A 16,270-nucleotide genomic window follows, 5' to 3' on the forward strand; every position below is an offset into this window, starting at 1 on the left:
AAATAAATAAATAAATAAATATGTCTGAATTTATTTTAATAGAGAAATCCTGCTGAGCAGAAAATAACACATTGCTTCTCTTTCAGACAACCTCATTAATAATTCCATTCAAATGGTTCATATATAAATATAGACATCTACATATGTATGAGGAACAGAACAATATTATCTACAACATGAAGAAGCACGTCAGTAAACTAAACGCTTAAATAAGACACAAAGATGGCTGTTCTCTTCCCCACAAATTACCAATCACCATCATACAATGTTGAAAACCAATTCAAAATATATTTACTTCAAAACTTACATTTGCTAAAGACAGAACAAGTTATTAAGAAAAATATATTTGTTTAACAAATTTAAATCCTTGGCCAACAAACAAGACTTAAATTGATAGAAATTCGTTCCCTCTAGGGAATAGCAACCTCTTTCTCAAAATACAGAATTCCATTCAATTGTATTATAACGAATTAGCTTTTTATGCAACAAGGGATCTATTTAGAAGATATACTTCCTAGGAAATAAAGGCACACAGCTGTAATGCCAGCACTGAGAAAGGCAGAGGCAGGTGGATCTCTGTGAGTTTGTGGCCAGCCTAGGAGAGCTATTTACAGTGATATTCTTTCTCAAAAAATAAATAAATTAAATAAAAGGTATGCCTTCATGTATCTAGACTATTGACAGAATCCCACAGACATTCTATACATACTAAGCAAATGTATAGGTTTTTTTATTCTCACTTCCTATGACTCATCAGAAAAGAAACCTAAGTGCACAGTGAAGCACGCACCCCAAACACAGATGTTCCAAGTGTTTGGCCTTAGACACAGGAAGGGTTGCTCACATAAGAAAAGGAAGGGCACACACTATTGTGGGGAGGAAGCACTCTCATTCTCCCTTGTTTATATGGGCAAAGGCAATGACTTTTACAGCTAAAGGACAACTGATTCTATGTAAAAACAATCACTGCCTCTGACAGGCCTGTCAGATATCCTCCACAGAAACTGGAAAGCCCAGGGCAGCTGCCTAGAGCTGTGTTTTCTGTGGAGCATCAGCTTCCATTTCATCCAGGACACCTTAGGACGCTGTGTCTGACTGCCCTCTGGCTCTCAGGAACTAAAGCGCACCAGCAACTCTGGATGCTAGGATAGTCAATATGCTTCTAATAAAGGGAAGTATTGTTTCCTTACCTCTTTCATTTCTTTCATAAACGTTGATGAGTTTGTTTCAATATCATCATCAGTACTGATTCTCGTAAAGATCTGCGCAGCAATCCTAAAGGAGGCATATTCTGCTGGGACATAGGAGCCTGTGAAATATAAGAAGCACGCCAAGTGTTTTAGAAAGCCAGGTACCAACAGCACTGCGCTTCTCACACAGAATGCTGTAGGAGGAGTCACAGAGCATGGCCCAGCTCTCTGCTTACTCCATAAGCTAGCACTTAAACTCCCTTTCTCACAGAGGAAACGAGGGCCTCTGGCACCTGCCATACAAAGGTACGCAGAAACCCAAATGATGCTCAATCACATCAGAAAGAAAGAGATCACTTTAACCTGCAGGAAGGATTAGCTTATATAGGTAATGAATAAATAATGCTCAAAAGAGAAACAAAGACATGCTTATGAAGCTCACAAATGAAGTCTGAAGAAAATGTGTGAGGGTCAAGTTGATGAAAATCACTGTAAAGCTCAAATAATTGTGTCTGTACAAACATACAGAAATATGTCCAAAGCAGGAAAATAAAACATGTAACTAAAGAGAGAGGAGTCTCGCTTCATGGGTCATTGTTATGCTACTGAGCTTCCTAAAATACTCCCCATCTGATAGCAGATCTGACTGTTAACTCATTTTCTATGTAATGTGACATTCTAACATCATAAGACAAAACAAGCAATGTAGAATGGGAGACGTACCTCACAGAACCCTGTGTAGGTAAAAGTGATATAATGGGAGGGAAAACACAAATGGAACTGTCCTGAATCTAAGGCAAAAGAAAGATGGAGGACAGACCCTGTCTGAGGAATAAAGAAAGATGGAGGACAGAGCCTGTCTGAGGAATAAAGACTCACTCCAGGAGGTCATGTAGCCTGCTATTCCACCTCTAGTTTTCCTGAGAACTGACTGCCAACTATCAGAAGCCAGTCATGGCAGCTCCCAGACCAGGGAGGTGGAGAAGCAGGGGACCAGAAGGTCAAGCTCATCCTCAGCTACAGATGCATCTTGAAGCCCACTTGGGCTGTAAGAGATCCTGTCTTAAAGAAAAGAGAGATAGAAAGATCGGGGAGAGACGTGAGAGGATTAGAGCGAGGAAGAATTCACTGCACTAAATGGAAGCATGGCTTTGCAGGATTTTCATTCAGTAGCCCTGATCGGGTCCTTGTATCACAAAATCATCTGCTCTTACTAGTGCTAGTTATTCAACTGCCTGAGGCAATTATTCTACTTTTCATCAGTGTTCACCTTAAATTCTGAAGTGGTGTGTGTGTGCATTTTTAATCAGGCCGGAGTGCAGAGTGAACAGGAGCCTGAAGGCCCATGAGTAGCCTGGAGACCATGCAATCTTAGACAAATTATACTGCTCTTAAGTCACGGTTCAGGCTCTGCCTCCCCACCCGTAGCAGCATAACCCCAGTGATCATAACTGGTGGATCCCAAGAGGGGAAGCCAGGCAGGACCACCTGGAGTTCCATCATGGTTCAGGGCACGGCAGCAGGCAGGCATAGCACTGGAATAGAAGCTGAGACCACCTTAGGCCTTATCCTCAGGTTGGAGATAGAGCTAACTGGGAATGGCTTGGCTTTTAAAATCTCAAAGTCCACTCCCAGTGAGACACCTCCCCCAACAAAGTCACAGCTCCTAACCCTTCCTAAGCAGCTCCACCAACTGGAGTCCACACATTCAAATAGATGAGCCCAGGGCCAGAGAGACAGCTTGGCTGTTAAAGGCTAGGCTCACAGCCCCCCTATGAGCCTACGCAAATCGTTCTTGTTCAAACCTCGACAACTGGCAACCCTGCAGTAAAGTATAACTTACCGATCTGGGCCATGACCTGACAAAGTGCAATCTGCTTTAAGTACGTGGACTTCCCGCTCATATTTGGTCCAGTAATGATTACAACATTACTCCCTTCTGTAATGTATGTATTGTTTGCAACAGGTTTCTCTGCAGATATTTTTTCAAGAATGGGATGCCATCCTTGTTTGATTGCTAAAGTGTCAGTAAACTCTGGTCGAACTGAAAAGAAGGGGAGAGGTTAAAGCTGAATATATTTAATTTAAATATACTGTGGTGTGTACATAGGGGCTGACATTAGTTATGTTATGAGCCCAATTTGGGACAGTAAGTTATCACTTTATCCCAAACATATGCCTAAATTTCCCTTAATTGTAATGGTTATAACTCATTATTTTTAATTATTTCCGGAGAATGTAGTTCCTTTTCACTGCCCTGGGTTCTAAAATAACTTATGAAACATATGTAAATATTAAAAAGACCACATGACTATTGGTAATATCTTCAAAATAGATAGAAACTTTACCTAGGAGGCATACTGCTTCACACCTAACCAGTGTTCAAAGCAAAGTGTAACCTAACAGTGGAACCAAACATAAAAGTGATATTCTGTCCTACACACTTGAAATGTCTAAAATCTATCTTGGAAATGGAGAAAACCAAGTACAAAGGTTATGTTAGTTCATAAAGAGATATCTCTGGGTAGCATCTGAAGGGGAAGCTAAACTATTGCACACTGAGAAGTGGACGACATGGATAAACTTTAACACACTCATCACAGATTGAAGATAGTACAGAAAAGACCAACAGTTTCTTAAAAACTATTGCAATTTTGAAATTTAGATATATTTCTCAAATTAAATATAGTAAGTCATTTAATAATTTACAAAACAACTATTAGACTAGTAAACCCTGGGCTGGGGACATGGTTCCGTTGGTAGAGTGCTTGCTGATCATGACAGCGTCCTGAGGTCCTTGCCAGTACTGTATACACTGGGCATGGTGGTGCACATGTTGAGGTGGGGGTGCACACGTTGAGGTGGGGGCAGGTCTGAAGATAATGACCATCTTTACTCCCTAAGTCAAGTGTGCGACAGTCTGGAATACCTGAGATCCCAAGATAAAGTTTTGATCCCAAAGAAAAAATGAAAGAGTAAATATTCAGCCTAAGACAGCAGTGACAAAAAGTCAGTGTTGATTATTATTTATTATTTGCTATTATCATCTGGCATTAAGATTTAAGTTTAGAAATTTAAAAATATAAAAGATTTTTATAAGATATTTCTCACAAAAACAAACCAATGTAATGGAGCTAGAGAGATGGCTCACTGGTGAGGTGCACTTGTTACTTTTGCAGGAGACTGGGCTCATTCCCAGCATCTGTATGGCAGCTCACCACCATCCATAACTTCAGTTGTAGGTGACCTGAGCCTTTCTTCTTGCCTCCAAGTGCACTGCACACGTGGGGTGCACATTCATACATTAATGCACTCATGCATATACATAAAAAATAATCCTTAAAAATCAATCAATCAATGTAACAAATCAGAAATGTTGTCACTAAATTTAACCACTAATGTTAATTTTAACGTTATCATACCTGCAGTTACTCAACCATAATTATCACACACTAGGCCTAGGTGCTGGCATGCTGGTGTGTGATAATTACTTATGAGTTGTGTAAGAAGTTTCAGGGGCTAACTATACTGAAGGTGGTGAGTAAGATACAAACTTCAGTATGTCACCTGTTTTTCTTGTAAAGGCAGTGACTTACCGTAGTCAGAAAGAGTACAGGCATGCGCAAACGACAGCAGCATATCCAGCATGGACACTGTGTCAGAGAGCTTATACAAGCAGTGGATGTGCTCATAGATCTCACTGAGCAGCTTGCACACTATCCTGGAACACATGTTGGACAAGACATGATGACGCTCTTCAAAAGGAGATGTGCACATTTTAATTGCTTGAGAACAATAATATTCACAGCTGTGCACTGTAAGAAAGTCTATTGTCTGGCTGGCTCATAAAATATTGATATCTCAGTTTACTGTCACATCTACCAGGTAAAAAATAATCCATCTTCTACATTCATTGTTGAAATGATAGCCTCATTAAATATAAGCAAAACATACATTTTCATATAAATAACGTGCTTTAGAAAATATAAAATATTTTATATAGATATAATCAAGAACTCATCATACACACATCTTATCTGCTAACAATCTGTCTCACACACACAAAAACATAGACACATATATAAACATATACACAGAGACACACAAAAAAAACACACACATACAGATAAAGAGAGGCCGGGTATGGTGGCTCACACCTTTAATCCCAGCACTTGGGAGACAGAGGCAGGTGGATTTCTGAGTTCAAGGCCAGCCTGGTCTACAGAGTGAGTTCCAGGACAGCCAAGGCTATACAGAGAAACCCTGTCTCAAAAAAAAAAAAAAAAAAAAAAAAAAAAGACAGAGAGGGAAAAGGAAGGGGGAAAGAGAGAAATCCAGACACACAAAGAGATACATACACAATACAAACATGTACACAAAAGCATACCATGTTCAAATCATGCCATTATTTAGATTTTCATGAGCAGGGTTAAATGCAATACACTCCAGGAATTATTCCCCATTCAAGGATGTACCCATAATTTACATTAATAGTGTCTTAGGTCCAGGACTTGAAACTGTTTTGAAAGCCTAAATTTTCCACTCTATCTCAGTCTACCAATTCTAAATGCTCTGCCTCTCCTAAATTCAAAGCTACTGTTCTGTGCACAAGAAAAGAGCTGGCTGTAATGGTGCTGCCTTAGAAATAACAGAGGGTGAGAAGCCAACGCGCACAGACCACAGGAAAATAAGCTGAGTTAAGCCCATGGCACACAAGCTTTGCACAATGGCGCAGTGCATCATGCAGAAGTCCTGGGAATCCAGCTAGCTCTCCCATTGCATCTCCCCTTCATGCCTTCCAGGAGGCTTGTTTGTTCTCTACCCAACAGCAGACTTTCTTTTCTAACGTTCACAGTTCAACTCCTGTAATCAGACAGAGCCAAATAATTAAATCTATTATAATTCCTCAAACTAAACCAATTTATTTCTGTACTCAAATACTCCAAATGCTCTTACATGTAGGTCATGTGATAGATTTCTCGCAAAGACTCTTGGCATCTTTCATTCATTTTAATTAAATCTGCTGATGTAAAGCTATATGAGTTTTTCACTTTAGAAATCTGTAGGGAGTTAAAAAGCAGTGTCACACTATGTGTACATGCACATGAGATAAAACACAGTTCATAGGACAGAAAGGTAAGTGTTTAGGTTAACCACTTTACTTTCTAAGATAAAGTATTACAAGGAAAGTTCAAAATACTGTCTGTGAAAAATAAGAGCAAGGTTATGTAAAAGATAAGGATATTTCTAACCCAACCTCCCCAGCAGACTGACTGGTAAGTTCTGAATTGGCCTTGCAGAAAGGTTAGAAGACGGCATCTCATCAGCAGGTCACACAGGTGATGGACAATAGGGACCCTCTGTGACCCCCACTGTGAGTCTGACTCTCCTCAACCCTTGTCCTCTATCTGAACCTTACTCTGGGTCTAGCTCTGTGACTTTTTTGTGTAAACCTATAGTAAGACAGTATTTGTGTGCACTGTTTGTGTGCACTAGAGAGTAAATGAGCACAGAGGAAAAAGTACTATAGTCACAGGCTTAAAAACACCACAGAAAGCAAACATTCCCTTACTGCAGCCATCCTCAAACCTTTAATAGGAAAATGAATCTGGAAAACTGTGTAAAGTAGGAGGTAGGTGAGGCGCTTCAGCAGGTAAAAAGAACTCACAACTGAGCCTGGAGACCTGAGGTCGGTCCCTGGGACCCACACGGTGGAAGGGGAGAACTGACTCCCACAGGATGTCCTCTGACCCCCAATGTCACATACAAAGCAGTGATATTTAAATTTTTAAACAAAAGGTACTGCAGTGTTTCCTAAATTCTTTTGCCAAAACGTCTTTTGGACTTTGTTTCTTCCTTTGCCTTTTGCCTCCTCTGGTTTTCCCCCCAGCCCATCAGAGTGGTGTGGCTGCTCAGTGAGGTACAGTGGCAAAGCCAGGCACCAACAGAAGTCTGGAAAGTCAATCCCACAAAGCCAGGATCAGCCATTTCCTTGCCACTGCACGTTAACCTTAATAAACTCCGAAGGAAGCTGGTCACTGGAGAGTGCAGCGCAGTCTGTGGTCATCTGGATGAAGAACCCCCGTGTGGAGCTGAAGCTGGTCCGTAGGGGAAGACTGTACTTCTCTGCGAGCTGTGCTATCATTCCTAGGGGCCAGAAACCAGGAAAACAAGAATCTCCTGATGGGAAACACCCCTGTAGTCATAGGCTCTTTACTTATTATTTTATACACAATCAAGAAAGTATTCTTAGGGTTCTTTTGAACAGTAAAAAAATGTTAATGTCCAAAAGATGTGGAAAGTACCTTTAAAATGCTATTGTCTGATGTGTATTTCTAAAGGAAAAGAAATTATAAAAATTAAAACAAGAAAGAATAAGAACTATTTTCTCTGTTTCGTTATTCAACTTTTAGTAAAACAGAAGCTACATAAGTTGCTGAAGCTTAAATTTGATCAGTGTGTCCCCAGAATGCAATAGGTGTCAGGTTATGGAGTTTGAGAAGTGATTCTAAGCTCTCTGTTAATACCACACTACAGAGCTCTCAGCCAGTCTCCTCCACTCCAGCCCCTGGTCTGGAACTTTACTTGTAACCAACACTGTGCCCGGCCTGACACAGGTTCCTCCTGGCTCTCCTGCTTTCCCTACAGTCTCACCATTTGTGGCCTAGAATTTTCACTTAGTATTTGAGACTACATTTCTCATTATAATGGCCATGCCTACCTAATAATTAGTAAGTTTGTTAATTAGTAACATTTTCTTTCTTTTAACTTTGTGTCTTGTTAGGGTTTCTCTTGCTGTGATAAAAACAGCATGACTAAAAGCAGAGGGAGAAGGAAGAACAATTCTGAGGTCACACCCTATCACTGAGAGGAGTCAGGGCAGGAACCTGGGGGTAGGATCTGTGCAGAGACCATTGGAGTCTTGATGGCTTGCTCTCATGGCCTGTTCAGCTTGTTTTTTATAGCACTCAGGACCTCCTGCCACTCATAGAGAGCTGTACCCTCTAGTATCAATCATGGAACCCAAGAAAATGGTCATTCTGGAAGGGACATTTTTTTCAATTGATGTTCCCTCTTCCCAAATGACTCCAACCTGTGTGGAGCTGACATCAAAGCAGCCAGTACACCTAGCCAGTACACTCTTGTCTTGTACTGACTTCTAGCATCTTTCACTATGCATCCCAGACTCACATGTGCATGCCAGTGTGCACATGCTGTAAGAGCACAGGAAGTACACAATGAGTAACTAGTAGGCTCAGCTGCTAATCCTCTGATAAAACTGGTGCCACTTCCGGCTAAAGCATATCAATATTTTTCATTCTCCAAAGAGTTCCTAATGCACATGAGGTCACTCTCTAGCACTTTGACATCATTCCTTTTATTTTGAGATAGGATCTCACTGTGTAGAGCAGGCTGGCCTGGAATTCACTATGAAGACTAAGCTGGCATCAAACTCATAAAGATTTGTTCCTGCTAGGTCTTAAGTTCTGTGATTAAAGGGGTGTGCCACCAGGTCTGGTGACATCAAATGTTTTTTTTTTTCAACTTAATATTTTTACTGATTATCTGGGAATTTCACATAATACACCCAGATTGCACTCACTTCCCAGTCTTCCCAAATCTACTCATCCACTACTGTGACCTCACCCTTCAAAAAAGAAGAAAAAGGAGCAACTTGTATTGCCCAAATACTCATTGAAGCATGGTCAAACAACATTGTTTTTTAAAAAGAGGCTTTTAAAAAGCAATTATGTATTAGCTTTACTGAGTAAATATAAAATCAATCTCTCTCTCTCTCTCTCTCTCTCTCTCTCTCTCTCTCTCTCTCTCACACACACACCAGTAAGAAGCAGCAAAGCATGTGATAAAATGCAGCGTGCTGGCACCATTACCTGCTATGTCGTCCACTATCTCTGTGTACGTCCTCCTGGCTATGTCCAGGAACTCACTGATGTTCGAGCGCACTGCATAGCACTTCTGAGTCCGCATGTTCAGGCAGCCCTTCATGTACCTTGCGTCATCATTTATCACTGTTTTAATCTTATCAAGTATTAGTCCAAACCTAGCATTAATAAAAAACAAAAACAGGTAATAAGTAAATAGCCACTTTCACCGTTAATGAAACCAAACCTTTGTTGAGAGTTATTTTACAGTAAACAATTAACAAATGTTTACATTTATCTAGATTAGAGCTAACATTGCCTCAACTTAAAACTATTTTTGCAGCCAGGATTACTCAAAAATGGTATGAGATGACCAAATAAAACTAAGATTTGCTAATGGGCACATCTCCCAAGTTATGCATGATCAGCACGGCTGTGAATAAATACAGGGTTCACTATCAGCATGCCCCTCATGAACTGACAAACAATTCTAACTCCCTCGTTCTTCATCCCTCATGCACTTAGGCCATATAACAAGGGCTGTATGTACTGGCTAGTTTTGTGTCAACTTGATACAAGCAAGAGTTATCACAGAGAAAGGAGCTTCAGGTGAGGAAATGCCTCCATGAGATCCGGCTGTGGGGCATTTTCTCAATTAGTGATCAAGGAGGAAGGGTCCCTTGTGGGTGATGTCATCTCTGGGCTGGTAGTCTTGGGTTCTATAAGAAAGCAAGCCAGTAAAGAACATCCCTCCATGGCTTCTGCATCAGCTTCTGCTTTCTGATCTGCTTGAGTTCCAGTCCTGACTTCCTTTGGTGATCAACAGCAGTATGGAAGTGTAAGCTGAATAAACCCTTTCCTCCCCAACTTGCTTTTTGGTCATGATATTTTGTCCAGGAATAGAAACCCTGACTAAGCTGGATGTGGTGGCTCATGCCTTTAATCCCAGCACTCGGGAGGCAGAGGCAGGCAGATTTCTGAGTTCGAGGCCAGCCTTGTCTACAGAGTGAGTTCCAGGACAACCAGGGCTATACAAAGAAACCCTGTCTCAATATATATATATATGTATATCCTGACTAAGATACTGTATGTCCTCCTCAGTAAGGGGACATGTACTGTGGGACACAAACAGGAGCCTACAACCACCAGTTGACAAACACAGTAATTACAACTACACAAGCCACAGATTGAAACATGAGTTTACCTAACTTTTCAAATATTCTGTTCTTAAACATCACATTTTTTTTTTTTTTTTTTGGTTTTTGAGACAGAGTTTCTCTGTGTAGTCCTGGAACTCACTTTGAAGACCAGGCTGGCCTTGAACTCAGAAATCCGCCTGCCTCTGCCTCCTGAGTGCTGGGATTAAAGGCGTGTGCCACCATGCCTGGCTTGAACATCACATTTAATTAAGTCGGTTTGATTATCAAGTTCGCCTTGTGGCATAACAAAGGATGCAAATCCTCAATCAACATGGCAACTTTTAAACATGATACCCTATTTGGTCAAGAAGCAAGGTGATGTTGCTAATAATTTAACAATACTAATTGTTTGTAGAACTCGTTCTACATTCATATCTATGGGATTTGTTTTTCTACATTAGGTCTTCAATGATTTATCGAAAGAAAAGGATGTGTTTCCATACAGTGAGCATCCCCGAGAAGAACGGCTATAGAGGAAACAGCGGTCATTAGTACAAGCAGCCACTGTGCTTCTATCCTCGCATCCTGCCCACAGGATTAATATGTAACTGATAGTTAAGGAATTCTTTGACTAAACTTGAATAGTTATTTTTGAGACAGGATCTCAGTTTTCCTGAAACTTGCTATGTAGACAAGGCTACATGAACTCTCAGAGATCTGTATGCCTCTGCTTCCCGAGTACTGGCATTCAATGCATACCACCACGCCCACACCAACTAATTTTTCTATAGAAGATACAGTTAAAATCAGTTATGATCAAGAATAGAAGTATGATCTGTTAGTCGGTGACACACCTATGGTCTTCCAAGGAACCATAGTAAGCTCTTAATAAGGGTGTGCTGCAGTTCTTTAAGGTGACCTGTTAAAAAAACAAAATTACAGTCAGAAAGTCATGGCACTACTCAAATTCAACACTTGGTACTCAACATTTGATCAAATGCTCTTGCTCTATTTTCTCATGTTTATTCTCATGATATTTCAGACATGAATGAAGGTGAGGACACACTGTACCTTTCCATAAAGTCATTCACCACTTCAAGGTGAAGATTTCTGTTTTTCTGTCTCCCAAATGACATCCAACTTCTTAACAGTGGTAAGCATTGAAACAGCTGCTGCTGTACAACTTACGTTACCCTCCAGATAACTTCAATATTTGGATTTATATATTTATAAATGGAGCAATTCCTCCCTTTCCACACAGTAGAAACAGGATTGAGAACTTCCTTCTCTAATGGGAACTGTGAATGGGCAGCAACTGAACAAAGGGACAGAAGAGGAGGACACAGTCGCTCGTTTGAGTTTGGGGAGACTTGATGGCTATGATCTGATCTACTTCTCAATGGAAGCTGTATGTCCATGCTGGGGAACTGAAGAGTCCACAGAAGCATAAAAATTCAGTCTCTCATAACTCAAGTTCCTTTCCAAAGATTATATACCTAAATATTATGGTACATTCCCTGCCTCCATCTGAAATTTAAAAACTTATATAATTGTATGTTCCCTTTTCCCTCACTTAATATATCATGGACATCAGAAGCTTTTTATTTCGATGTTCACTCATTTAGTTTTATGTGAATGTGCGTAGGCATGTGCACACCACAGCACATGTATGAAGGTTAGAAGATATCAAGCAGGGTCTTTCATTGTATAGGTCTTAGGAATCATATTCAGGTGGTCAGGTTGACAGCAAGTATTCAACCCACTGAGCCCAATAGCAGTTTCTTAAATTTACAATATTCCAACTTTGTTTTTCTTAGAGAAAAAGAACATAAAGTTGGGTGTAGGGAGGTAGGGAGATTTGAAGAAGGGAAAACATGATGAAAATATATTGTATAATTTTTCAATAAACAAAAATGTTTTGGGCTGGCAAGATGGCTCAGCAGGTAAGAGCACTGACTGCTCTTCTGAAGGTCCTGAGTTCAAATCCCAGCAACCACATAGTGGCTCACAACCATCTGTAACAAAGATCTGACTCCCTCTTCTAACGGTGTACTTACATATAATAAATAAATAAATCTTTAAAAAATGTTTTTAAGTGCTAAAATCAAGTTTGAAGACATTAATGGTTATGGGTGAAGTTTTTTAGAAAACTACAGAGAGGGCTGGAGAGATGGCTCAGCCGTTAAAGGCTAGGCTCACAACCAAAAATATAACAAAACTACAGAGAAAGTTACTACCATTAAACAACTGAAATGAGTGTGGGCTACAGATAGTAGTACTATATTAATGTTAACTATTATGGATTTGATAAATATATTGAGGTTATGTAGGACATCCTTGCTCATAGAAAAGACATGATTAGTACGTAGATACTATAACTTATTTTAAGTGGGTCAGTAACATGTATTTATGTATGCATGTTCTATATATGTAAAGGGAGAAAACACACTATTCTTACAACTTTTAAGTTTACTTTTTTCTAAATAAAATACCTAAAAATAATACTTTATATGTTTTGTGCAACACACATGTAAATTACCTTTAAAGGCTCCACAAGTTCCAATGTATGCTTCAGATAGATCAAATTTGTTATCTTTGATTCAGCTGCATTAACCTGTCCAGATAAAAGACAAATGTAAACATCCTAAGTTTCAATTCAGTAATGGGTTTTCCTCTTGGCCAGTCAACTTCTATTAATAATATCCCATAGAAGTACACATCAGCCAAGCTGGCATGCCAACCCAGATGGTGGTTAGAAATTACTGACCATAACTATAAACCCAATATGCTGGTCTCCTGAAAATATGATTAGAGTTCACATAATTGTACTAATTTTCATTGTTTCAGCATCTTTGGTGCAATTTAAACTGTAACAGTCAAAGGAAACACAGCAGCAACGCAAATGCTGCTTAGCAGCAGCAGCAGCAGCAGCAGCAGCAGCAGGCTGACAGTAACTAAGTAACCACAAAGGTTCTTGTAACAGGTTGAACCTCAGTTTCCCAGGTGACTTAGAAAAACTTTCCCCATTGGTTCCTGTTGGGCAAGCAAAACAATTTTAACAATTTCAGTGTCTCAAATTAATAATAGCCTTTCAGAATATAGCACTTAAAATGGTATAAATAAACTTCACAGAATTAAACTACATTCTCTGGAGCTGAGCAAAGGCATGAGCAAGTGTAACCCCAACAGGAGACAGGCTGAAGAGGTCACAAGTATGATGCACTGACTTCATGTGAGGCTGCTGCTTCCCAAGGCCTCGCCTGGATTCGCACTACAAAAGACCTAGAGTGTGAACAGAAGGCCCAGTGTGCAAGAGACATCATGAATGCTTTTAGTCACTCATATTCTCTTACAGAGGATTCCTGACACTAAACAGAAGATCAAAATAAATAAAACTAAGCAGGAAAAAGCGTCATTACCACCAGAAAGGAGGAGGGAGGAAGACTCAAGCTATAGGTAGTAGAGCAGGAGTCTAGAAATGGACCCCAGAACATACAATTTGACTTATGGTCACATTCATAAGTCAAAGTTCATAAGAACCTTTCTATAAATGGCAACAGCACAACCGTGAATCCATCTGGGGAAAAGAAACACAGCTCTTTGTCCTGCACACAAATTAATACAAATGAATTTATAAATCTAAATAAAGAAGTAAAGTGATAAAGCATTTGAAGTGTGTCAACCAATGACCAGAAACTAATTCCATCTGCCTGTCACACAGCCAAACTGACAGCCCAAGTTGGCACATCTACCTTGCAGCCTTGCTTCTTTCTGGCAGTGCACAAAAGTCCAATCCCAAGCGTTCTGTCACAAGCCCAGCTTTTGCCCACAGAGATGCCTCCCTAAAGACTTGCTGGCACTGTAGTCATAAAGCTCTTCTCTCTCCTCTGCCCTCCTTTCCCCTGGCCCCTCTTCACACTCCTGACTTGAGCACCCCTCTTGTGGTAACAAGATGTTTGGTATCGGGGTCTCTGCACCATTATTCAGATGTAATTGTGGGCTAAAGCTAAAGCATTACTATAGCATGAACAATTTTGTCACAAATGATCTTTCTTAGTTTTACTTCTGTGAGCAGACACCATGACCAAGGCAAAAGGCAACTCTTATAAGGACTACATTTAATTTGGGCTGGATTATAGGTTCAGAGGGTCAGTCCATTATCAAGGTGGGAGCATGGCAGCATCCAGGCAGGCATGGTGAGGAGGAGCTGAGGGACCTACATCTTCATCTGAAGGCTGCTAGCAGAATACTGGCTTCCAGGAAGGTAGGTTGAGGGTCTTAAAAGTCCACATCTTCAGTGACACACTTCCTCCAACAAGGCCACACCTTTTTTTTTTTTTAAAGATTTATTTATTTATTATATGTAAGTACACTGTAGCTGTCTTCAGACACTCCAGAAGTGGGCATCAGTTCTTGTTATGGAAGATTATGAGCCACCATGTGGTTGCTGGGATTTGAACTCCAGACCTTCGGAAGAACAGTCGGGTGCTCTTACCCAATGAGCCATCTCACCAGCCCAAGGCCACACTTTCTAATAGTGCTGTTAGCTGGGCCAAGTGTATGTAAACCATCACATTATCCATTTTAGTAAACAAGGAGGGTTTTTAAGGGCCTGGAGAGATGGCTCAGAGGTTAAGAGCACTAAGTGCTCTTCCAGAGGTCCTGAGTTCAATTCCCAGTAAACCACATGGTAATTCCCAGCTCACAACCGTCTGTAATGGGACCCCATGCCCTCTTCTGGTGTACTCACATATATAAAATAAGTAAATCCTGAAAAAGGAGGAGGAGGGGGGAGGAAGAGGAAGAAGAGGAGGAGGAGGAGAGAAAGAGAAGGAAGAGGAGGAGGAGGAGAGAAAGAGAAGGAAGAGGAGGAGAAGGAGGAGGAGAGGAGGAAGACGAGGAAGAAGGGAGGAGGACGAGGAATAAGAGCAGCGGCAGCCACAGCAGAAAGGTTTTTAAGTCAGATGACTCCAGCTCTGTCATTAGATGTTCGGGACAGGATCAGCAAACAGAGCAAGAACAAAGAAGCAATGGAAAGTAGACAAATACACCTTACCCAGGGGATTTCATCAACAGAAAATCTTGGAGCTCATCAACAGAACAGTAGACATAGAAATTGAGGTGGAACATATGTTTTAGTCAGCTGTGATGAGTGAAATTTCAGGAAAATCAATGAAATTGAAGAATAAGTGAAATAAGTTAGTCTTAGACTCAGAAAGACAAATTTCACATTTTTGGCCACATGCAGAATCTATGTTCTAAACTGTGGGAGAAAGAGGAAGGGCATTAAGGAGGAAATACGAACAAAGCACAACATGTGTGCAAATACAACCTAGTAGTAAATATGAACAAACACAGTGGCATATGGGTAAAAGCAGAGCCTAATGGTACTTATGATTTTGTATACTAGCTAAAAGCATGAAATAAAGCAGCCAGTAAGTATTCCAAGGGAGCCATGGAGGTGATAAGCCCAGCAGATCAGAGAAGGGCACACTCAAGTCACCACATCATATGAGAGCACACCACTGAAGATTCCACAGACACAGGAGATATGGGGGCATTGTGAGCAACTGCATGCCAGTAAGCTTATGAAGTCTTTGACAGGCACAACTTAACAAGTCTGTACTGGCTAGCTTTGTGTCAACTTGACACAGCTGGAGTTATCATGGAGAAAGGAGCTTTAGTTGGGGAAATGCCTCCATGAGATCCAGCTGTGGGGCATTTTTCTCAATTAGTGATCAAAGGTGGGGAGACCCCTTGTGGGCAGTGCCATCTCTGGGCTGGTAGTCTTGGGTTCTATAAGAGAGTAGACTGGGCAAGCCAGTAAAGAACATCCCTCCATGGCTTCTGCATCAGCTCCTGCTTCCTTACCTGCTTGAGTTCCAGTCCTGCATCCTTTGGTGATGAACAGCAGTATGGAAATGTTAAGCCGAATAAACCCTTTCCTCCCCAACTTGCTTCTTGGTCATGATGTTTGTGCAGGAATAGAAATCCTGACTAAGACAAATTGGTACCAGCAGAGTGGGGTATTCCTGTGACAACCTGACCATGTTTTGGG

At 40.7% G+C, this 16,270-nt stretch overlaps 1 protein-coding gene across 1 annotated transcript in view; it reads right to left on the reverse strand.

Moving 5' to 3' along the window:
* Positions 1-16,270, reverse strand: part of Msh4 (mutS homolog 4) — a 49,059-nt gene that overhangs the window by 7,126 nt on the left and 25,663 nt on the right. Inside the window, exons 9-16 of the mRNA XM_021196984.1 lie at positions 12,752-12,826; positions 11,067-11,131; positions 9,083-9,252; positions 7,201-7,337; positions 6,147-6,250; positions 4,787-4,911; positions 3,034-3,234; positions 1,191-1,309 (exon numbers count right to left, since the gene is read on the reverse strand). Of these exons, the coding sequence (XP_021052643.1) occupies positions 1,191-1,309; positions 3,034-3,234; positions 4,787-4,911; positions 6,147-6,250; positions 7,201-7,337; positions 9,083-9,252; positions 11,067-11,131; positions 12,752-12,826 (996 nt within the window). The remainder of the gene's footprint in view (positions 1-1,190; positions 1,310-3,033; positions 3,235-4,786; positions 4,912-6,146; positions 6,251-7,200; positions 7,338-9,082; positions 9,253-11,066; positions 11,132-12,751; positions 12,827-16,270) is intronic.

Source organism: Mus pahari, chromosome 4 (assembly GCF_900095145.1).
Source record: "Mus pahari chromosome 4, PAHARI_EIJ_v1.1, whole genome shotgun sequence".
Lineage (NCBI taxonomy): Eukaryota > Metazoa > Chordata > Mammalia > Rodentia > Muridae > Mus > Mus pahari.